This window comes from Chroicocephalus ridibundus, chromosome 3 (genome assembly GCF_963924245.1).
Source record: "Chroicocephalus ridibundus chromosome 3, bChrRid1.1, whole genome shotgun sequence".
Taxonomy (NCBI): domain Eukaryota; kingdom Metazoa; phylum Chordata; class Aves; order Charadriiformes; family Laridae; genus Chroicocephalus; species Chroicocephalus ridibundus.
In genome coordinates, this window is record NC_086286.1 from 101355718 (window position 1) to 101380817 (window position 25100).

Consider the following 25100-nt stretch of genomic DNA (forward strand, 5'->3'; position numbering starts at 1 on the left):
CTATAAATTTGCAACTGCTATTGCCCAATACCAGGCTACTCTGTTCCAGATAGGAATTTAAGGAAATGCTATTTTCAATAAATCCTGATCACATAAATGCACACAAGATCTTTGGATATGGAATGAGGATGTACATCACATGGACCGCTTGGCAGGTATATGCTCTTCTTTGAAGAAAAGCTTTCATCAAACAAAGCAGGGAAGGATGGGTTATGTGTGCCAAATAATTATCACTTCAATACAACTGAATACACTCTCAAAAGAGAACAATAACAAACGGCATACCCAACCCATTCCAGCCACCGCAGAATAAGTAACATGTCATCACTGAGAAGTTACTTTCCTTATATCGCTTGTCATATTTGCAGATTAGTATCTAGAAATAGAACTAGGTCGTCCCTAAATTTTGTTACCAATTCTGATATTCAGCATGCATATTAGGATGGAAAATAATTTGCTGACAGGTCTTCCAAGCCCTGCGTGCTCAGGTTTAAACTTCCGTAAAACTTTCATGTTTCAGTTTAACTACTTTTAAATACTCATGTAAGCTTTTATGCATCTGTTCCTTACAGCACTGTGAGATTTATTTATTTAAAGTCTAACAACTAAGCAAAACGACTGCAGTAATTTTGTCTAGCTTCTTGGCTGACCACCAGATTAATTCCAACTCTGCAGAATTCAAAGTAGTAATGGTTTAACACCTTTTTTTAAACAGACATTGGTTAGTTTCCTGTCTAAAATTGTTGAGCCTGTATAGATAACAGCTTCAAATTCAAAATTTATCGCACAAACTTGTGTATCTTCTGAAATAATTGGTTCACTTTTTCATCCATTTCCTAGGCAGTCGCTCGTATCATTACTGTTGATACTGCTTAGTTGGCATACCTGTTTCCAAGCAACTTTTTTTTTTTTATTTTTTTAAACTGCTTCTCCATCTGCCAACGACAAAAAGTTTCAACTTATTCTAGATTCTCAACCTGTAGCATGATTTCCATGCCTTAAGATACAGATCAGAGACATCAGCTAAAATTGAGCTGGAAAATTCTAACATGTTGTGCAGCAGTCGTTACAGACCAATTCACATCAAGTACAAAAAACTTCTTCCCCTCCAATTTCAGGTTTTCCAAACCACATGAGGCAAGGACTCTTTTGCCATGGAGATGGCTCCATCTACCACAAGGAAATAAGAAAAATTTTGATCGGTCGAATTCCTTGTATACGACCCACACGAGTGTAGACTATGTGGCTGATGAACTAGCTTGGGCTACCCCAGACCACTCATGCAAAAATATGACAAAGTAGGTTTTTATTTGCAGTAGTCTAAGCTTGTCTTAACATAACTTACCCAAATATACAATTTATGTACACTATTTCTCCACACGTTTACATGGACCGAGACTTTGAACCGGGAAAAGTACAAAATAAACCATAGCAGGCTGTCTTCTGCTTTAAGACACTGCATCAAATTATCAGCAAAACACATCTAAAAGCCATCTCCTATAACAACATGATTTTTCTTAGGCACACGCTTGGTCACCTCTGAAAGATTTCAATAGCGACTTCAAGACATTGCAATATTTCTTTAGGTATCTAAGTTAGCAATACTTTTTTTTTAGTCTGTTAATGTTTCACATATATTGTATTAAAAAAAATCAGATACAGAAGATGCATTTCAAAACATATGGTTAAAGAAGAGAAATTTCAATTCAGATCTGATTGTTTGGAGCAAACAATGAAGGAGTTGCTTTCAAACAAACTGAAGCTTCTGAACAAGCAACTGGCACAAGGAAGACTGTTCTTTTGAAGAGTGCCACTAAAACAAACTTTCCATGGGTATAACAGCTTGTGGAGGTCATACAGGCAAACACTACTTTGAAAACTACTTTAAACAACAATTAAGAGCATGTAAAATTGTGACTTCATTTTAATGCTCACCAGTAAGAGAAGGAAAAAAACTCCTAAGTTATTTTTATTCTACTTGATTCATTTCTACTTTTGGTAAACTGAAATGTCTTCGTGATTACAGAATTATACAGCAGTCTTTGTTTAAAGATTGTTTTTACAAAACATGGTATTATTCCCTTAGCACAATATCCTATCTTCTTGGTATAATATCGCCTATACAGAGCATTTTTCTTTGATAAAAAGATAGATATATCTGAAAGAAATAAATCCTTTCCATATTACACTGCACCGAATTCCTAATTCTTTATGGGATTACAATGCCTAAGTCATTTCACGTAGTACTCCACTAATTATATTAGTCATTTTCACTAATATTGTTAATATTTCTAAAAATTAAAACTTAGTGAAAGATGAAAATGCTATGCATCTGTGAATATTGCTGCTCTGATATCCCAAAGAGTCATTAATTCTCCTAAATATTTGCCTAACCTACTGCAAAATTTTCGGTGGTGACACTACCAAAAAAAGAAAAGTCTGAGAGAAAGAATAGCTCTTTAAGGCAAAAATCAGTTTGTGGGCCACAATTTCACCCATATCAGAATTCCACTAACTAATACCCAATGTTATTGAAAATATTGAAAGCTTCATGACGGAAGTTCAGAGTGTTACCGAACACAGAGGTGTAAATTCCTTGATATTTGAAATGAAGCAACTATACAAACAAATAATCATGTTTATAACTCTTGATCAGAATTTATAAGGAAATTGGAAATTATTGCAAGAAAATAAATATTTTAGATGTAATTAACACTAAGCAGGTGATGAGAACTTCTGCTGTTTTAAATACAAAAAAATATTAAATCTTATTTTAAACAAGAATTAAAGAGCTGCATTAAAACGGCAATATTTGACAGCACCATGAGTGATACCATGCTTTTCTTAAGTATCTACAAAAATACGTTGGCACTTTCCTCCAAGTAACAAATGAACACTCAACAAACCTGACTACTGTAAACATGCTTTATTTTCAACAGATTTCTGCAGACCATTCTCTACAGTTTTAAGGAACTCTTAAAAAAAGTCTTTCTAATATCAGAGAACAATCTTGAATCCTTTACTAAATATATGTTCCATAACAAACTCATTTAGAAAGTTTAATATGAGATTAAAAAAAAAATAATTATCCAATAATCAATTTCTAAACCAAGGAATCTCACTCAGTTAGGAAAAGACCCCACACCACACTTCTGGTACTCCGTGAACTACAAGCACACCAAGGCCTTTCAGATTCTTCTGCTCTGTTTTTCAATCAGTGTTCCTCACATTTCAAAATCCAGAGAAGTTAACTGATATAACTTGGAAGTGTATCTTTCAGCAGAAGGTAAGCAGTAAATTAACAGGGTTATTCATTTCATCAGAAGTGGCAGAGAATAAGAGTCCCCAAAACATTCAATGTCAAAGAAGGACACAGAAAACACTATCACTGAAAGAGATCCAAGAGTGTTAACAGACTGCAAAGGAGACAGAAATTTGGCACGTGGCACAATAAAAAACTAGTAAGGAAGTTAAACAGAAGTAGAATAGTAACTAACTGTGTGCATTCATAGGAATAAGATTTAGGTCCAGACATCTAAATCCAGACGTCTCCCAATATTGTCAGTGGAGGTCAATGCAATCAGAGGAGCCTGGGGAGCAATTCAATTTACCCTAATGTAGGCACCTAGAGGCTCATTAAATAAATCATTCTCTAGACACTATTGACTGTATAGGCTAGATCTCTATTGATCATAATGGCAGCTTAGGATCCCAGTTGAAAAAATACGTGTACCAAGGAGAAAAAAATTCAGTAAGTCTGTATGAGAATTGGGAGAAATCCATATTTTTATATATATATATATACACACACACACACACCCCTGCAGCACATATTACAGGTTTTCAGATAAGGTGGATGAGGACTGGCCAGGTACCCCTGCAAAGTCCAAAAACTAAACTCCTACTGCTTTTCCAAGCTCTATCAATACTCTAAACAAGAGTGCTCTCATACGAGGCTCTATAGTTTTGTTTGAGCACAGTGAACATGTAATGGATTTGCAGCCTCACGTAGCTCACGATCGATTATACTGTAGCATGTACTGTAACCTAGATCAGCATGTACAATAAAAAAAATAAACATTAGGGAAGAAATAGAAAAGAAAACTGATGCCAGCATGGAGACACGTCACTTTGTGAAGAATCCTGAAATGTATCTAACTGGACTCTGGTTATAAGACAAATCAGCAATAAAATGCAGGACTGGGATGCACACCGACAGAGGGTTTATTCTCACTAGCCCATCACAGCATCTTAAAGCCGTGAATGAGAAGACAGAGGCATTCTCCAGACTAGATCATCCAACAGGCCAAAGTGGCAGCCAAATGGACTTCAGAAGAGTTAGAGAGGAGAGCCTCTCGGCTCCAGCTTGTACTCTAGATATTTGTGACATCTTTTGCTTCATGGAAAATAGTCCCACGTGGATATTAGACAGAAAATTGTTATCATTTAACTCAATGGTCTAGCATGGCAGGCTCCTTCATTCTAGTAATAATAATTTTCCTTACAAGGAAGGAGAAAGAACATACCAGAAAGCAAAGCTATCCAAGCAGCTATACTACAAATTGGAAATTTAGCAGAGTACGACAACTCCCAGGTCACCGGGATAGCAGAAGAGAAACTCACAAATGAGAGAAGGTCTGAGGAAAAATTGTCTCAGGCGTTTCAGGCAATCAAAATCAGCAGGTTCTGCCTCATTTTGAACAGGACTCTTGGCATTAAAACAACAGACATGCGTTCAGCCACAGCACCAGAAATGAGTCCAGAGGAACTGTGCAATTGACCTGTTCTTGAAGAGTGCCGCTGCTGGCACAGCAACTGGCTGCAACTCACCCATGCTAGGGTGTTCCCAGTTTCAAAGACCTCTACAGGATAGTGGAATTAATCCAAGAAAGTCTGGTTCATTATCCAGTATTCCAACTCTACTTAGTACATCTTCCAGAAAATGATCTGAGCAAGTTCACCGCAACAGTTGCAAGTTCTCTGTCTACCCATTGTTTCCAAAGAGCAACCATCTCCTGACACAGCGGAAGATGTCCTGTGCTCACCGAATTGTTCATATTTTACAATCTGGTTGAACTATGCAGCATTCCCTAAGCATGCAATCTTTGAAGCAAGAACTGTAAGGTTTTGCACACCTTTTGGACTACTTAAACCACAGAAGTATTCTTCCCTTTTAAAAGCATGTATCTTGCATAGGGAGTTCACCTGAGTAAGCTCCCCACCTTGAGTGATTAGATATCATTGAATTACTTCATTAATTTATTACTGCATCCCCTCACAAGCACCCCCGCGGTGTAGCAACATTATTAGGAATCCTTTATAGATTGCTATTCCTCAATCTATGCACTGATCAGAATGACATCGGAAGCCAAGTTCAGCATTAGATGACAAAAGGCACACGAGAAGCAAGGCAAGCTAAAAAAACCAAAGGCAGGCCTTCTTCATTGATCATGAGATGAGACCAAGTGGTAAATTGCTGTTACCATCAGGTTATAACAGTTGACCAGCAAAGCAGTCCCCATTCATTAGAAATTTATGACCGGCCCAATCTTATCTGTAATGAGAGACAGTAAAGTCCAAGAGACTCCATTTTACCCTAAGCCTCAGATTTGGAGAAGCAGCAGCATCTCCCAAAGAGATCCAGTGACTTGGGCTGGAGAATATCCCTTCAACCAAGCCAAGTGACAAAGCTACCAAAATGTGACAAATCTATGGCAAAAATCTTGCCTTTTACTGAGATATGGTCATAACAGAAGGATATTAAGTGCACCATCACATATGTCTAAAGATACCAGCAAATCCACAGTATAAGTGCAGATTTAAAAAAAAAAATTCTAGATAAATTGATCATTGGAAAAAAAAATCAAATAATTCTTAAAATAAAACTACAAGGAGCCTGAATATCCTCAGAGTGATAAGTATTCTTTATGTCCGCTGATTGATAAGTATTCCTTACGTCTGCTCTTGAAATGCGTAGACTTAACTGTTTTGATACAGTCATAGAAGAATAACAAAAACAAGGGATTAAAACACAAAGCCATACATGGAGATTTGGTGTTCATCAACCCTTTTGAACAGAGTAAACTAGATATCGGAGATCTCCAAACACCACAGTTTGGCTTAAAAATGATGGCATTCTCTCTGCAAAAACTCTGCTGTAAGAACAGGTATTTTCCTTATTAACAGCATTATAAAAGACAAAATCACATTTCAAGATGATGATCAAAGGAAAGAGAAGTGCAGAAAAACAGATATTTGCCCTTGCTGTCATAATAAGGAGAACTGCTTATATATAAAGATCCTTTTATATTGTACCTTATGCACAGACTGCCCTGTACTCAAGACGTTTTTGAACTGTAGACTGCAAGTATGACACTAGTCTATGCGCAATCAACGACAGGAGAAAGCTTTTTTGAAAACACTAAAAGAGTAAACACTAAACCTAGAAGACTATTTTCCCATCTTTATTTTTTTATTATTATTTTTGTTTTGTTTTACTTTGTTAATTCATCATTGATTAAAAGATGACTCGATTGCGGGGAAAACACAAACAGAAAAATAAAGCAGCTCTACTGCCAGACTGGCCTGAACTGTCTCAGGTGAGTAACATACACCCCAGGTTTTTTGCGCCTGCTGTAAGGTTCTAAAAAGAGGGAAATAACTCTGGGAACAAAACACAAGAAAGAGTCTAACTACTGTAACTCATCTCAAAAAAACCAATCTTTCTTTTCTTGCCAGTTTCACTGGCATTGCCCAGTTCTCATGCCCCAAACCCAACTCCATTAAAGAGATAAATTAGAAAAAGAAACAAAAATTGGAATGTAAACAACACAACTTGCCATAAAGACCACTAGCTTCTGCCACCCCTCAAGGTGGGGGGTGGGAGGTATTTGATGGACATATTGCGTTTTGTTTTTCTCCTTGTGTGAGTGGACTTAAGAGACACAAGAAACAGGAAAAGCTCAGAGCACACCACATTATGCAAAATTCAGTTTCACAGCTAAATAGCACTGTATGTTTCAATATAAAATCACAACTTAACCTTCTTTCAATAAGTAGTAACCTCTATAATGTTGAAATAGTTAAGCCCCATCATAGTAATTTAACTTTCCTAAATCAATATATTAAATTTCTGAAACATAAATTGTACATAGCACAAATAATGTATAAAAGAGCTGTCCTGTCTTTATTCATGAGATTCAATAGATTTCAAAGACATGCAGCAGAATGTTAAATCAATTCCGAAAGTAAAAACATATTTTTCTTTACATCGTGCCTATGTGGTATATCAGCAGCGCGCACATTTGATACAACATGCTGCTTTTCTGGATGACTGAATATGAAATATAGCCACAATTTGCTGTCTGAATATAGACAGATGGAATATGACAGCTATATGATGTTACAACAATTACATGAACATTATCAAAAGAGAAGGCACAGTATACAGGATTCTGGGTTTTGTTTTGGAACTCAGTTTATACGATCAGAGGAAATCTGAACATTTAATAAAATAATTTTAAATTATTCTTTCAAACAATTATATCAAAATTACTAAACTATTCTATCAAAACTTTCCTGTTCAAAAACCACAGGAACACAACTGGAAGAGACCTGCTGTGTCATTGTTTGTCCTGGAAGCTAATAAAAAGATACAGATGAATAGACTTGTATCACAAAAACTGTTAAACTCTGCCTCAGAAGGGGTTACCCTTATTGGGGTAAATAGCCAAAGAGCTTAAATACGTTACTGGTGGTGTCTTTTTCAGCAAATGGCTATAAAGAGAGAGCTGTATGGTTAGAAGGTATTCGACAGAGTCTGCTAAAGACCGTATTTAGTGACTCTCAGATACTTCACAATTGCTGAACTTAGAAATCCGGCAAACATAGACAAATCCATCTATAACTTTTCTTAAAATGTCACGGACTTACTTGCTGCTGCTGTGATGGCTAATAAAACAAAAACCTCTTCTGACAAGTACACAGACTTTCTACAGAGATAGTAAAGTGCAAGTCTGACAAGTGGTTCAAGACTACAATAAGAATCTTAGAAAATCAAAGGTCTGGCTTTAACAGCCCCTTTTTTTTTTTTTCCCCACACAATTCTAAAAAGATACTACAGCATGGAAAGAAAACGTGTCTTGCTGAGAATAAAACACGTCATAAGAGACCAGATTCGGATCTAAATTATTTTAGTACTGGAAAGATATTTATTGCTTTCATTCTTGTCAGTACAAGAACCTTATCACTAACCTGCTCCTACACTATATTACTAAATACAGACTTCAGTGCCTAATATGTAATAACTACGAAAACTGATCTTATTTCTTTTTATGGTAGCTAGTACAGTTAAAAACCTAAAATTAAGCCAGCACTGTAATTAAAGTCCTGGAAGAGAGATTCTGTAGCTAGAGCTCTTCTCTAAGACATGCCGCGGGCTGAAAGCCCATCCAAAATTTTCCAGTATAATCTAAGTCAGATGATGAAAACTGAAAATCAAAAGTAAGGACAGATACATTATTAACAGGTTAAAAAAAAAAAGGGTGAACAAATTAAAGTACTTTAAAGTGAATAATTATAGGAAAATGCCACCGTAACTTTGGCTTCACAACAAAGACTTGAAAATTCCAGTTTTAAAAGAACATAATTGAGAAATCTGGTAGCAACTGAAAAAAGGATTGTGTTTGGAGTGAAAGAGCACACATTTTTACCACAGCACTTATTACTGTGATTCCTAAAATATTTATGTGCCCACACAATAACGTCCAAGTACATCACAGTCTAAAATTATTTTATGTTTTCTAGTACATCATCATCAGTTGTGGTCTATTAGAATAACACACATGAAACAAAAAATATGGTGAAAAATAGTGTTTTTAGACCAACTCCATTTCATACAAGAAATACTGCTTTAAGATTTCGAATCTTATTACATAAAAAATAGCACTTTTTTTGATTTTACGCATTTTTTAAGAAATTAAGTTTCTGTAACAATAATACTGTCTTATGAAAAACAAAAGTTAAAATATAAAATGAAAAATAGTGAAACAGATGCTTGTCAATATTCAATAAGCTTAGATAACTGTAAGATGCACTGATGTATGCTGATTAGTGATTTAAAGCCTGAGAAAAGAAAGTTTCAGAGAGAAATACACAGAAACATGACTGAGTTTAATATGCATCTACCTTAGCTACGAGGCATAATTAAAACTACATCACTCTCTTAAATCTACATAATTATGTCCCAAAGACACTTTCTCAATTGTATCCTTGACTTCACTGATAAACCTGTAAGGAGCTTGTGTTTAAAAGGTCAGGCAATATTGTTTTAAAGTAAAGTACATCCCTACAAGTAAAAGGGTATAAAAGTAAGGTTTTCTTTTGGTTTTATTCCTTCTAGTGCTCAGAACTCCAGACATGGCAGGCAAAACAAAATTCTAACACACACTGAAAGAAAACAGTACCAAGTGAAGTTGCAGCTTATTCCCCCGCCAAAGGTATGGGGAATTGATGCAGCATCTACCACTGGGGGGGGAAAAGTGATCGCGGCTAATTTTGGAAATGCCAATAACTCCATTAATTGATACTAAAAAGCATCATTAATTTGGGGTGAAGGTTTGTGTGTGTGATCTTTTTACCAGTGAATTTACCTGTAAATTTCAATACCATTTAACTAGTTGAATTCAATATCACAACATTACGCACCATTTACCATCTGTTACTATTCTTACTCCAATTTTTAACACTTATGAATATAGTTAAATCACGTGCAGGCTATATATAAATCTATACACACTATATATATATTCATTTATTTTTATTTATATAAAGTTGTAAGTTAATATTACCTTTTCAGTGATGATTACTGTCACGGTTCTGTTTTACCTCAAACCGGGACAATTACATACATTGCATATGGGCAGAAACGGTGAAAGAGTGATCAGTTTCATCTTATTTTGCTAAATAAGTGGTAGGACATCTCTACCATGTATCACAAAGAATATCTAATCTTATATTCACATCTGATTTCTCATCATCTGACTTCTTATATGCCAACTGGAGCTATGACGTGCTTCATTAACTTGCTTAATTTGGAAAAAAAAAAAGTAAAATGGACTATGAGAGAGTGAGCCACAGAACACATATCTATACTCTTCATTTAACAAAGAGGTCAGAGCAGCAACACCTACAAATTTGCGCACATTTATATGAGCATTGTGAACAATGTAGATGTTGCTGCAAGTTTGCAGCAAACTCAGGATTTCCTGTTTGTCAGGAAAGTAGAAATAATGTCAACTGCTTTGCAAAACTTGTATTATTAATTATATCATGCAGTAAAGTCCATAAATACAACATGGCATGTTATTTTCATCACAGCAATTCCATACTACTATTTTAACTAAGCCGTAATAAAAACCATCATCTGATGCAAACAACTTAAAACTATTTTGATTTGATCTCATGATGCTTAATTAAACAGGAAGCAAACAGCTACCTCTAGCTCCAACTAGATGAGCTAATTTTCTGCAGTCTTTCCAGAATGATTGTGTCCACAACACTAAACAAAAGTAACATTAACAACACTGACAGTGACATCCCTCTAGCCATGGGCCAGGGTTGTATATTTATAAGCATTGCTGATATTCTTTATATTTGATAGAGTCAGTGAGGAATCTTATCCCAGCTCCTTCCAATGACTTATCAGAATTTAACAGGACCCCGCACAAGTTATTCACATTTGATCATACTTCTTGGAATACAATCAAATGCAACCCCTGTGAGTGTGCTTTCTCAGTCCTCTCACTTCCAGAATCCATTACAGATCTCTTTCCTACTCCTTTGGTCAACAGGTATACAAAAACTGAAGAAAATAAACCATGTGTCAGTAACATGCCAAGTGTACTCATCTGGGTGTTTCAAAATTCTGAAGTGCTCCACAAGAGAAGAGAACAGAATGCTAGCAAGCGTAAAGGAATATGCACAGGACACGAAGGACACAAAGGACAAACTCCCATCTATAAAACACAACTTTAAATAAAAATGATAATATATGATAGTAACAATCTTGCATGGACTTAACATACTTACTGTGATACGCTTGTTACCAAAAATAACCCAATTTTAACAGCAATTGAAGCTTGCTTCCATTCAGCTAAGGAAGGATACTATGATTCCTTGGACTAAATTCCATGGCCAGACCACATTTTGCAAGAAATTCCTACTTTTCAAGCTCAGCTCTAACTGTTCTTATGGAACCAAATGGGGAATAATAATAGCTGTTCACAACATAAGCCCTCGGGGTTCTCCATTATTTGGGTCCAGCTCCTCACTCCTTCTTATTAGCAAATTGCCATAGCCAAAGGAAAGAAAACAAAATCCTTTTCCAGCTACAACCAGCAAGAAAGTTGAACTAATTCATCTTAACTCAGTTGCAACAACGATAATCCATGCATTTATGGTTTCAAGTCATGCTTTTAATTCTCATGCCTAGTTGTGTAAATTTTAACTATAGAACAAATTCATTCAAAAACCCTCTTCTGCATATTGTTTATTAAAATATAAAGCAAACTCCAGACCATCCTCTTCAGCCAAGATCTCGCAGCGATCTCTCTTCACATGAGTATCACCTTCAACAACAGTTACGTCCCATTTGAACAATGCACCTGTTAACCTCTCGCCTTCAATTTACATGCAAAAAAAAAAAACCCTAAGGAAGCTATATGAAAGGAGTAGATCTCCTGATGATTGATTCACTGCCATAAAGCTGATTTCTGGAAACTAACACGACTATGGAGTTCAGATCACTGTGGCAAAGGCTGTTCAGCTCCTAACAACTGGCATCTTGGTTGAGTCACTTCAAAGTTTTGCACAAATACTCTGATTTCATAGACCCAGCTGTTCAGAGGAATGGCGCAAAGGACTATACTATACTAAAAAAAAAAACACACACAAAAACAACCACCCACCACACCCCAAACCAAAACCACATAAAAACTCAGGAATAGCGAAATCTGAAAGTCTTTTTCTTCAGCCTTTAGGGTTGAAATTCAGATTAAGTATTAATTTTTACTTCAAGCCTATATGCCTAGGATGCACTTGGACCACCTACTGTCTTGAAACTCCCATAACAATTGCACATAACTGTTTTTTTCTTCAAACTTGCATTTAAAGAAAGGTTTAACGTAAATCCAATAGTAAGTTTGGGAATCAGAGTCATGTAAATGAAAATGCATTTTCATATTTCTTCTGACAATTAAATCACTTTTAGCTTGCTATTAAAGCAACTTCAAGAGCTAACTTTGTAGAACACAAAGAAGATTTGGAAACATATCATAGAAGTATTTTGACTTTCTTTATGCTCAGTTACACTAGGTAAGCATAGCCATTCAACATATAATAACGTTATGAATAGAATGTGATTTTGCCAATACAGAGTAAAAATTATTCACTCAAAATCTTTAAAATTCACTTGTTCTATCTCACTACAATCAGAACATGAAATGATAATTTCCAAATAATTAAAGAGAAATACAGATAGTAAGTGGTTCCACTGAAGCTAATTTTTACAATCACTGGTGGAAGGAAAAAAAATTCTATTTCATTTTATGATGTTTAACACAAAAGTACAATTTAATCAAGGACTTGACTGTCTAGTCCCCTGATAACCAATGAAAGCAAGGGCAATACACTTTACTCCATTAATGCTTTGTTACCATGACATACTCTTCCACTTCCACAGATTTCAGGGGGATAAGATTTTACAGGTAATATATGCTGCACTTTTATTACATTTTTTTTATATCCTAGAAGAGAGCAAACATTTTCTTAAAGTTCTATAGTAGCCTTTATACATCTCAGGAGAATTCAAGCCTAGCCATCTATTTGCATTACAGTACTACTGATGTACAATTAAAACAAGATCAGATTTTAATCTGTATAGAAGAATTTCAATTATATTTATATCTTTATCTCTTAGATGTTAAGTATTGTGGCTTGCTGTTCAACATGTCACTCTAGGCTGCAGATATGGAAAGTTTAAATAATTCAAGAATAAAAGTAGAATGACATTCAATTAGAGAATTATATTTAAAAATGTGACAGAATAAAGATCATTTTCTGATTTATGAATCAAACTATGTTTCCAAAACAGTAGGGATTATTACCGAGTACATATAAGGGGGCAAGTAAAAAAAGAATGTAGCTGCAACTCAACCCCCAGATCTCAAACAAATGAGAAAGTAAAATATCAAAACCAAATGTAACAAACTGAGCAATAAAGAAAATATTCCTGGGGATTTAAGGAGGTGTTAAAGAACTACCACATCATCCATGCATTATAAATTGAACTGGGGATAGCTGTGCATGCTTAAAAGCAGATTATCAAGTGCCTATTTCTATCTTCATTTAAATACACTGGAGTTTTTTTATAATAGAATTGTATAGACCTACAACGCATTATAGCATAAGGACTTCTAATTTACCTCTATCCTTTTTATTTGTTTATTCATTATGCTCTTGTCTCCCTCTAGTGGCTGGCCCTCACAAAAATTTACTTCTACCTGTATTCAGACCTGGATGGAGAATCACAGGAAAATTCAGGCTGGAAAGGACCTCAGGAGGTCTCTAGTCCAAGCTCCCCCTCACAGAATTTCTCTTTGGCCCTGGAAGAAACAGTCACCGCCAGCTGTTTGCAATCAAGGTAAAGCATCACTCCTGGATCCGGATTCAAGGACCTCCTAAGATCATCTAGAAAACAGGTGGAAGAGCCAGGAAAATCAAATCACTGGAACTATCTCATTGGGATGTATCTTCATCGAAAATTTCATCGCTTCATATAACAGAGTAGGAGATGTATTCCTTTGAATATTGATGCAGATGGCAAGTTGTCTGTCCTCAGTTTCATACATGATCATCATGTGTGGAAGAAACATCTAGATTATATTAATCAACTGAAGCTCAAAAGCTTTACTGTGAAAGGTTTTCTTCTTTACCAATCACAGACTCTGAGCAAGGTTAAGTCTGAGTAAACTTCCCTCTTCCTTCTCCCAGGAAAATGTCTCTCATGAGGACCTTCACTAGTGGAAAGGGATGAAGAGACATACCTCGGACAGGAGACTTTGACAACTAGAAAACGACCTGCTCGTTGCCACTTGTGACCAACTTCTACAGAAAACAAAAACCCATATGAGACTGCAGTAAAATAATCTGTAAAATTAAGTCAGGAAGAACAAGAGGCTTCACTAGCCTGAATGCCACCACATCGCCCAGGAAAGTCCTAGAGCGCAGGGCTAAAGACCATGTCTCATTCTCAGTAAGTCACAAGGACAAGAAAGCTGTTCTGACATTGGGATAATCTTGTAAATATAGTAATACTTAAGTTTTGGAGGTTTATTGAACAAGCAAATAAATAAAAACCCAAACTATTGCACAATTTTCAGATGTATTTCAGTGGCATATGCAACAATAATAAAAATCAGTGCAATATCAGATAGCATTATCAACGGAATTACTATTCAACACAGAAGCTTGCAACTAGCAACTGTTTCTTCTGTAAAAAGTGGTAAATAATCAGAGTACTAGAAGAGAGCACTTCGTACCACTGTGCACCAAATACTGCTAAGAAAAAGAATCTATATCACAAGCATATATGTAGCAAAGGAAAGCAAAATGTGACAGGTTGCCTTAAAGTCATCCATCTGTACCAAAACCTTGATTCCAGGCTATTAGCTAAAGAAGTAACTGAATAATGCCTTAAAGAAACTGATCCAGCTTTCATCTTTCTTTTGTTCTCAACACTGCATTATCTTTCAAGTCTCCGATTTCACATTCACAGATTAACCACACAAATAGATCTGAAAACAGTAACAGCCAAGTAACATTCTCCACTAAAAGAGGATTTGCTTTGTAACTATCAGAGGATTTTTACAACTGAACTGTAATTATTTAATTGATCTCGACTCATCTTATTACTTCCTTTTTTCAAGTATTTTAAAAGCATACTGGAGTTACTCCCCTCTTTTTGGAGCCGGGGGGGGATGTGTGTGTGTATTCCATAAGAACAGGATGTGCAAGTATCTATGGGAATATCTGTTTAGAGTAAGATTGCATTTTATAGAAAAAACAAACCAGCTTTAAAATAACACTGAGGTTATGAAGCCAACTGGCATAACTATTCAGTCAGAAGTAACACATCTACCACCATTTGACAGTTGATCCTATCATCTGAACAACAATAATTTACCATTAGGCACTCTTAGCCTACCAATTTGCAGAGTAATTTTAATTACCGTGCCTAAAGAAAAAAAATGTTTGATTTTGCACTCTGCATTTTTCTCTGTTGTAAACATGCCAGCACTTGATCATTCCCCTCTCCCAACAGAGCATCTCTACCGGTTTCAGTGCTTTCTTGCTAGGCACTACTAAATTATTTTTTTTTTCCACGGAATTCATGGTTTCACACTTCATTTACAATATACTTTACAGATTCCTCTCTGAAGGTAAAATATTGTGTCTTACAAACTCTTCTACTGTATTTTTATCCGTGAGCCCTGGGGTATATCCACATCAGTGATTCAGAGCACAGAAGGAGTTCTTTTTGCTGCAAATTTTCCTCGTGCCTATGCTTAGCTTGGTGGTAGGCACTCCAGTACGCTGCTGCTCTGTTACAGGTAACTTCCTTCCTGCTGAACACCGAAGTTGTGTGCCAAGAATTCTTAGGATTGAGAATGGGCATAAATGTTACAGCCATTAAAGACCCAAGGGTCTTTTCCAACCTGAACAAGTCTATGATTCTTCACAAACTGCTCCAACATGGGTCCTTTCAACAGGGTGAAGTTCTTCAGGAATATACTGCTCCAGCATAGGTCCACCACAGGGTCAAAAGTCCTGCCAACAAATGCGCTCCAGCATGGGCTCCTCTCTCCAGAGGTCCTGCCAGGAGCCTGCTCCAGCACAGACTTCCCACAGGGTCACAGCCTCCTTTTGGCATCCATCTGCTCTGGCGTGGGGTCCTCTACAAGCTGCAGGTGGCTCTCTGCTCCAACACCAACCTCCATGGGCTGCAGGGGGACAGCCTGCCTCACAATGGTCTTCACCACGGGCTGCAGGGGAATCTCTGCTCCGGCACCTGGAGCACCTCCTCCCCTCCTTCTTCACTAACTTCAGTGTCTGCAGGGTTGTTGCTCTCACATACTCTCACTCCTCTCTCCAGTTGTTGTTGCACAGCAGGTTTTTTCCCCTTAAATTTATGTTATCACAGAGGAGCTACCACCATTGCTGATGGGCTTGGCCTTGGCCAGCAGTGGGCCCATCTTGGAGCCGGCTGGCATTGCCTCTATCGGACATAGGGGAAGCTTCTAGCAGCTTCACAAAGAAGCCACCCCTGTACCCCCCCGCTACCAAAACCTGGCCACACAAACCCAATACACATAACCATTTGCAGCAAATTGAACACTCCCTCTTTGCAATACACCAGTCAGTAACAAATAATTAATCTTAGTCTTTAGCAAGAACCATGCATGTATTTTCACAATGCTCCAGTTAAGACAAAACAGTATAATTACCCCTACTCTACAGGAAAGGAAGAATGGCACGAGTGTCAGAAAATAAAAATGTCAAAAGAAGAAAGTACCAATAAGAATTGTATCAATCTTCATTCTTTCAGGACATTAAACATTACACAACATTTTAGTGTAAAAAACCCACAGGCCACTGACTTCAGTTACAGGTGTGAAAAATCAGCTTTTTTTTTTTACCCCAGGCTGAAGTTGGTTATCTAGAACTTGAGAATAATGACAATTACACAGAAATAGCAGCCTGCTTGTGAAAACTGCAGTACCTACAACTCCTTGCTTCATTCACAATATGCTTTCTAACTTTCAAACCTAAACATAGGATCATAAAACTACATTTATTTATAGGACCTATCAAAAGACATGCTATAATAGAAAATCATGACCCTATGTTTGAAAACAGGATCCAAGGTGTACACGTCTTCATAGATATGCATACACCCAGGGTCAAAGCACAAGTAGGTGGAATCAGACCTATTCACACAATATTTTTTTAAAACAGAAATAATAAATATATATATTTACATTGTTATTGTTTCTGATAGCTTGTTTTTATTCTTTCAATTTCCTTTAAGCACAGGAAATTGCAACTGAAAAGCCTGTATTTTCCTCAATTCAACTAGTGATTAATTGGCATTCAACCACAAAATTTAAGTTATTACCTCTCTTCAAATCCTTTCTTGAAACTTTTGTAAGAGAATGCATTTTGTATTTCTTTTTTAACAAAATACATATCTCCTCTTAAATCATATCCCTCATTTAAGGAGACAGATTTACAGAGGTTTAGGTACTCACTCAAATCATATCATCAAATCCCTTTCCCCTTCCCAAAAAATCTGCAGACCAGTTGATCTGTCTTCCACAACTTGAGAGAGACATAAGTACCATAATTCACAGCACTACTTTTTGCCTCATACCTTGTTATAAACAGACATGCCTCAGAGAGCCTAAGCTAACCTAAGACTGTCTACCAAACACTCCAAAATACTTCATAATACTCTGGAAGCTGAGATCTCACAATATTAAATGCAAAGTATCACAGTCCAAACAAAACTGACATAAGGTCTGAAACTTCTGCTCTAACACATACCACAGGCCAGGCAGAGACGGATGAGAGAGGAACCCTGCTTGATTCTACCTAGGCTGTTTAAGGTAGGGAGCAGGTCACAAACCTTCAAAAATTAGCATACGTTTTTCATGTTCTCAAAGAGACAGCACAGGTATGTTATACCTTCCTCACTCATGATACTCTCGAAAATATAAGCAAGGGTTAGCTCAATGACTAATATGTCAATAATACCGCTCATTGCACTGAACAGCATTTACTATTTCCTTTAAGATATTCTTCTGTCTTCGTTCACCTCCGGTTTCTTCTTTTATTCTTAGACTTTAAGTTTGGTAAAGCAAGCTCACCTCACACACAGCTGTGCAATTAATATTTTTTTCTGTACTGTTTGTGATCACTTACCTGCTTGGTGAATTAATGTAGTCATGTAGCGCCTGTATTTCATAAAGGACATTTGGTTTCCTAGTGATTTAGTAGTAAAGTAAGACTTTTCTAGTCCTCATCTATCAAAAGCCTCTTTGTGGCTTGCCTTTTTTCCCCATGCTTCAAGAGAATGACCAACAAAATGAATAAAATCATAAGCAAAGAGAGAAAAAAACAACGCACCCTTAAAAGACATTACAGTGCCTTTTGCCCAATTATCTACTTTAACAAGCATCTATTCAAATATGTAGCACAATGGACACATAAACCACATCCTCACATTCACATATTTAGATATTTTTCATTTGTTGAATTACCTTGTCTGCATCCACTTTTCCTCTGATAAATTCTTTCTTCCAAAATTCCAGTGCCTGTTCCAGAGTCAAGCCGATGCCTTTTAAGAACAGTCCATACTGCATACGGCCTCCGTGACGGAGATGATGGTTATCACGTAGGGCTTTGTGCAACTGACGCATGCAAAGAGGGTATGATTTCACAGAAAGCTGTCAAGAGAAAAATTTGTGTTCAAGGCATACTGACCATTTAATTTGTAGGATATATGCTTATTGTGATTATTAATTAGCTCCACTTGAAAACGCCAACGGCTGGAAGAAAAAGATATGCATGTGCAGAGTGCTTTGGGACTGACAATAACACAAGTGCGTCCGTTAGCCATCAAATCCAATAACCATCTCAAGAACAAAATTGAAAGGACAGAGTAATACAGGTGGTGGTATCAGACCATCTTCAGTTACGAAGTAACACAGGTTTAGTTGCTGTCAGGAAAAATATATCTACAGTTCCATTACAGTGTTTCTTGCCTCTTCCTTATTTTAGCCTCTGTAATGTCAAGGTGACCTTTGTTAAGAGTTTTTGGGGGTTGGGGGAAGGGATAGGTACTTTTTAAACACCTTTGAAAAACTACAAGCAGGAGTAAAATCCATTGCAACTCATCTGCAAGCTTTTCCCCTGAGGAATACTATTTCTTATAAACCAAGATCTCAGAGATAAAAAAAATGTAATATTCGAGTTTACTTGGGCTTTGCATTTTTATTTTTAACAGCTGAGTCATGCCACAGAATTCACTACCAAAGGAACACTGTCATGGTTAAGATGGACACTGAAAACATAAACAATTTCTAAAGTTTAGATAAAGGAGTTGTAATGTGGTTTTAATTGTCTCGGCACCCTTGATGTGGTTTTACAATCCATTTTATTTACTTCCTAGTTTTGAAAAACCCTTCTTAAGTCAAAAGTATAAAAAAAAGCAGCATTGAAAAGACTAATATTGCCAGGCAATAATCATAAACTAAACATCACAACTTGCAAAATTATTAAACAAGAAAATTTTGTTAAACTCTGTTTATAATTATGTTAGGTATTTGTGAAAGTACACAAAATTATGCAGCAAATTAAGCAATTCATTATAACTCCGGTCTAAATCCTGATTAGATGCATTTTCAGTTAATTCTGCTCCATTTTAAACTTTATCACAATTTCATTCAAGTAGTTCTCAAGAGTTACAAAGCAAACAGGAATCAAAAAAAGATAAAGGCTCTATATGTTGTCTGTACATAGAGTACTTGAATTTAACAAGTTATGTATCAGCATACAATGTAACTCAATAAACACAGAGTACTTACAGCATCAATCTGTTCTAGAGAAATTTTTCCAGTGTTCTTTTGCACGCTGTAATCTGGGCCAACATAAGAATGGCTGCGAACAAAGCAAACAGTACAGCACCATTTAAAAGTGTTCAAAAATATATTTTTTTAAAGTTTAGAAAATTCAGAAAGAAATTATTTTACCAATTAAGGGCTGCAAATATTTTATACGAGGCAAACCCAAGACAACAGTATTTGACAGCTACGTAAGTTATGTACGAATTCAGATGACAGGACCACACTACTGCTGAGGTTGAGAGGGACCTCTGAAGATCACGTAGTCCAGCCCCCTGCTCAAAACAGACTTAACTACAGCAGGTTGCTTAACATCTCATCCATCTGGGTTTTGAGCATCTCTAAGGACAGAGACTTCATGACCTTCTGAGCAACCCATTCCTGTGTTTGACCACCCTAGCAGTAAAAAAAGTGTTTTCTTATGTTTAAGTGGAACTTCCTGTGAATCAGTTTGTGCCCACTGCCTCCTGGTCTATCACTGAATACTACCGAGAAGAGTCTTGCTCTGTCTTTTTTACTCCCGCTTACAGACATCTATTTATACATGCTGATAAGATACACACACACGCCCTCCTGAAATTTATCTCCTCCAGGCTGAAAAGTCTCAGCTGTCTCAGCCTCTCCTCATATGTACTGGGGAGACCGAGACTGGACGCAGACCTCCAGATGTGGCCTCACCAGTGCTGAGTAGTGCTTTCCTCAACCTGCTGGCAGTGCTCTCCCTAGCGCCACCCAAGAGGCTGTTAACTGTCTTTGCTTCATGGGTACACTGGTGGCTCATAGTCAGGTTGTTGTCCACCAGGATCCCAAGGTCCTCTCGTGCAACCCTGTTTCACACCCATTGAGCCCTCAGTCAATACTAGTACATGTGGTTTCTCCTCCCCAGATGCAGGGCTTGGTATTTCCCGTTGTTGAACTTCACAGGGTTCCTGTCAGCCCATTTCTCCGGCCTGTCCAAGTCCACCCAAAAGGCAGCACACCCATCTGGTGTAAACCGTTCCTTCCAGTTTTGTATCCCATGAAACTTGCTGAGTGCACACTCTGTTCCATCACCAGCAGCAGCTAAACAATATAGGAGCCATGATCCTGAGGTTCCTCCACTAGTGACTGCCCTCCAGCTGGTCTTAATGCCTCTGATCACAAACCTTTGAGCACAGCACTTCAGCCAGCTCTCAGTCCACCTCACTGTCCCTTTACCTAGCCCATACTTCATCAGTTGTCAATGAGGACGTTACAAGAGACAGTGTCAAAAACCTTGCTAAAGACAAGATAAAAAACATCCACTGCTTTCCCCACACCATCCATTGATCCTTTTATGATAAAACGACCAGCTATGAGATTGGTCAAGAATAATTTCCCATTCACAAATCCATGCTGACCACTTTTGATCACCTTCTTGTTCTTCATATGTCTGGAACTGAGATGAGACTGACCAGTCTACAGTTCCACAGATCCTTCTCCTTACTCTTTGTGAAAGCAGAGTCCACTTTTGCTTTCTTCCAGTAATCAAGAACCCCTTGTACTTTGCTACTTATGCAGCATTTAAAAAACAAAAACCGAATAAACTGATGTATCACTATGAACATCTACTGCGAGGGAAAAGTGAAAACTCAAAAACGACTTAAGTGTACCAAATAAAAAGCTGGAAGGCTTTTACTGCAGTACTGACAAACAAACGCATGTTTACTCCTGACAGTAGCTGTCTAACCAAAGTAGCACAAGACTTTGCACGTGCTCCCTTATCTTTCATTCATACTGCAATGAAGGAACAAAGCTACTTCTGATACCTGAGCTAAATTCAGGTAATCCTATACTATAGCAGAGACAGTTATGTAGACATTGTCACCAAAGTTAATTTCAAATAAAACACAAGCATCTAATACCCAGCTTTTAAATATATAGGCTTCTTGAATGAGGATATATGCAGGGCTGCAGAATAGGCCAAGAGAAATGCTTACAGCAGAACCCAACTGAACTCAAGAGTGGACAATACAGAAGGCAATAAAGCAAACAGGAGCTTTGGATACAGCATATTGGTCCAAAATCAGGTTGCAAAGTCTGGGAAAGAGCAAACTGCTTTGTGAAAGAGGGATTTTGCAAGTAACTTGCAAAGATAATTTCTTAAATCTTCTGAAGACACATAGAGGTTAACTCCAGAAAAAATGAATTTCGCTAAATGACGATACTCGGTGCTGCAGATTATTTTGTTACATTTCAATACTGTAAAGTGTGAAAAGCACATAGCTAAGAGTGGATTTTACTACAGCACAAATCATTTGTTTAATTATACATGCATTCATTTGTTCTTTAGTCTTATTTCTGGCACACACAGGAGCACTATGCAAGCTTACTGCACTTAATGGATTTTTTTTCATTACACAACAATGGATAAATAATTAAAAGTATTTGAGCTGTGTGTGTCTATTACTACTGATTCTACTAAAGAAGTATCTAAATTGCCTTGTAGAATCAGATCTGCATCAGATCACTTAGGCGAACTACAAACAGAACCCTGAAAATATTACAATGGAAGCACTGAACAACAGAAAACAGCTGTTGCTTAAGCAACTTCATTTTATTTTGTAAACAACCAATTAGGAAAATGACCATTCAGTCAGTCATCACATCCCAGGATGAGTGCTGGTAACTTCTTAAGCTGCTCTACCATAATCACTTCAGATCATCTGATTGTACCCTATAGTATGTACTAGAATCGTACCAATGCCGAAAAAAATTGCTAAGCTAAAGAAAGCTACTGCTTCCCAGCATCCATAGAAAGGATTGGCCTTGGAAGAGGGGGTCCAAAGAGAAGACACAAAAGTTTTCCTATACAATAAGTGAACAAAATAAGACTTCACAAATTACTGCTAAAAAGAGGACATACTCTCTGAATCTTGCAGATCATTATAAGTATGCTTATAAATACTTAAAGGGTGGGTGTCAGAAGGATGGGGCCAGGATCTTTTCAGTGGTGCCCGGGGACAGGACAAGAGGTAATGGGCACAAACTTGAGCACAGGAAGTTCCACCTAAACATGAGAAGGAACTTCTTTCCTTTGAGGGTGGCAGAGCCCTGGCACAGGCTGCCCAGAAAGGTGGTGGAGTCTCCAACTCTGGAGACATTCCAAACCCTCCTGGACGCGTTCCTGTGCAACCTGCTCTAGGTGACCCTGCTCTGGCAGGGGGGTTGGACTAGATGATCTCCAGAGGTCCCTTCCAACCCCTACCATTCTGTGATTACGTCTGGAGTTGGTAGAAAACTTTATTGCAAGGACAGAAAACCCAATGCCAAGGCAGGGGCAGGGAAGAAGAAAAAATTATACTTTTCAGACTCTGAAAAGTGCAAATAATCTCATCATGGTAAGCAAATAGGAAAAGTTTTTCATAAATGTTTCCCTATTTTTACATTGACAAGCAGCATATGACCTTTGCAAGGTCAAAGTTTCTTGATACCTAACACCACTCACCAAAGAGCTGAACCCTATAAAGTGCCATCAAAGGTGGTGCTCTGAAAAAGAGTATGCTTTATCCATCCAGAATGTGTGGTAGATTGGAGCTGGGCATAAAGAGACTAAACTCTTTGGCAGCTAAACTGTTGGATTCCCGTCCCAAGGAGCTCAAGGGACTAGAGCTTTTGGGTTTGCAGTTTTAGGTATCAGGTCTTCTGATTTTCTACTGTAGAGATTCCCCAGGTCCCTTGATTTCATCACAAGAAAAATCACACTGCTTTCTCCATGGATTGCCATTATTTTCTCTACATTTCTATTAAAATTCTCAAAAATAATTAAGACTATCCTTTGTTCTATGAACAATGGTCTTCATTTTTTTCATGTCATTAAACATTGCCAAACAGCTTCCTACTGCTGGTTTGAAAACACATTACAACACAAATCAACGGGGCTTGTGATCACCCTCACTTTCTTCTCCTATTTTTTGCTTCCAGTTTTAGCTCTTATTTTGGACTCATCCTTTCTGTTATTCCACCTAGCTTCTGAGATTACTTCTTACTCACGTAGAAATATCTATAGTTCATAATTTTTTTTTGTGATTTACTGGAATGCAAGCAGCAATGTCTTCACTTTTCACTTAAAAAACACTTTTATTTTACCTCCATATATAAATTCCTGTCTCTCTCCATTCAGCCTGACTCAATCACTCAAAACCCATTTTTCTAAAATCCAAGTCTCAGTTACCAGAAGTTTTTTAAGCATACCTCACAACTAAAGATCAACACGTACATTTGCACTGCTGTTGACCAAGAACACTACATCAACATTTCCAAGAACGGTATCTATGTCCTTGTAGCTCTAGGATTGTTCTGGTAAATACTGTATCATTCGCAGAGGTATATCATGAGATTTAGCAAGGATATGAAGGGCACTTTGTAGATGTTGAGGACAGTAAATGACACTAAGGCATGCAGTCTTTACTTGCTTGCGAGATGAGCATAAGTGAAAAAGAGGGTGAACATGTCTGCATGAGTATTGTGTTATCCATTAAAAAAAAATCCAGTCTTGCAAAACACATGGTTTCTGTATGAACCTTATGAACTATGATTTGAAGATAGATTTAACACAATCATATACACGTTGGTTGTAAAGGATGTTAGAAGACCATTTAATCCCACACCCCACTTTAAGCGGGACCATGGCCAATAGTAGTCAGGTGAGCCACGGCTTTTTCTAGCTGAATCCTAAAAATCTCCACAAACTAAGAGTCCATATCTCTGGGCAACGTGCTGCACTATCATCCTAGAATATGTTTCCTAATGTCCGATCTAAACCTCCCAAGCTACTGTATGTGACCAGTGTCATTTGTTACATCCTCTGGCACCATCAAGAATTCCAATACCATGATGTTTGTCCTTCAAAGAGTTGCAGGCTGCTCTTTGATCATCCCTAAGCCTCCTCTTCACCAGACTGAACAAAGTCAGCTCAGCTTCTCCTTTTAATTCATGTACAGGCACAGTCTTACGGTATTTTGATGGGATTACATACAACAGTTTTTGTCTATCTTTGAAATTATTCCTGCTGAAGATTTTAAACAGTAGAGTGTTATGACCCTGTAATTTCATCACAAAACCCATATAAACTCCTTTGAAAGCAGCAGTTGCAGAAGCATTCTTCTCATGCATCTAGACATAAAGTTTTCATTTCTATTAAATTGCTACAGTTTTAGCAATTTAAACCTCCTTGTAGCCTACTGTGAGCCTGTGAAATCCCTAAGCATAACCGTGCATCCAATATTTTAACATTTTAACTAAAAATGTTCTCTCTTTTTTTTGTCTAGTACAATTAATATTAGAAAGCACCAATGAAACAGAATAGGTCAAAAAGAGGACCAAAGTCACAGATAAAATACA

The 25100-nt window shown here is 37.2% G+C and overlaps 1 protein-coding gene across 2 annotated transcripts in view; it reads right to left on the bottom strand.

Annotated features, from left to right (window-relative positions):
* PRIM2 (DNA primase subunit 2) overlaps nucleotides 1–25100 on the bottom strand; it is a 117876-nt gene that overhangs the window by 26166 nt on the left and 66610 nt on the right. For both annotated transcript variants that reach the window (XM_063330277.1, XM_063330278.1), the window contains exons 9-10: nucleotides 19704–19776; nucleotides 18378–18563 (exon numbers count right to left, since the gene is read on the bottom strand). In XM_063330277.1, coding sequence (XP_063186347.1) covers nucleotides 18378–18563; nucleotides 19704–19776 — 259 coding nt within the window. The remainder of the gene's footprint in view (nucleotides 1–18377; nucleotides 18564–19703; nucleotides 19777–25100) is intronic.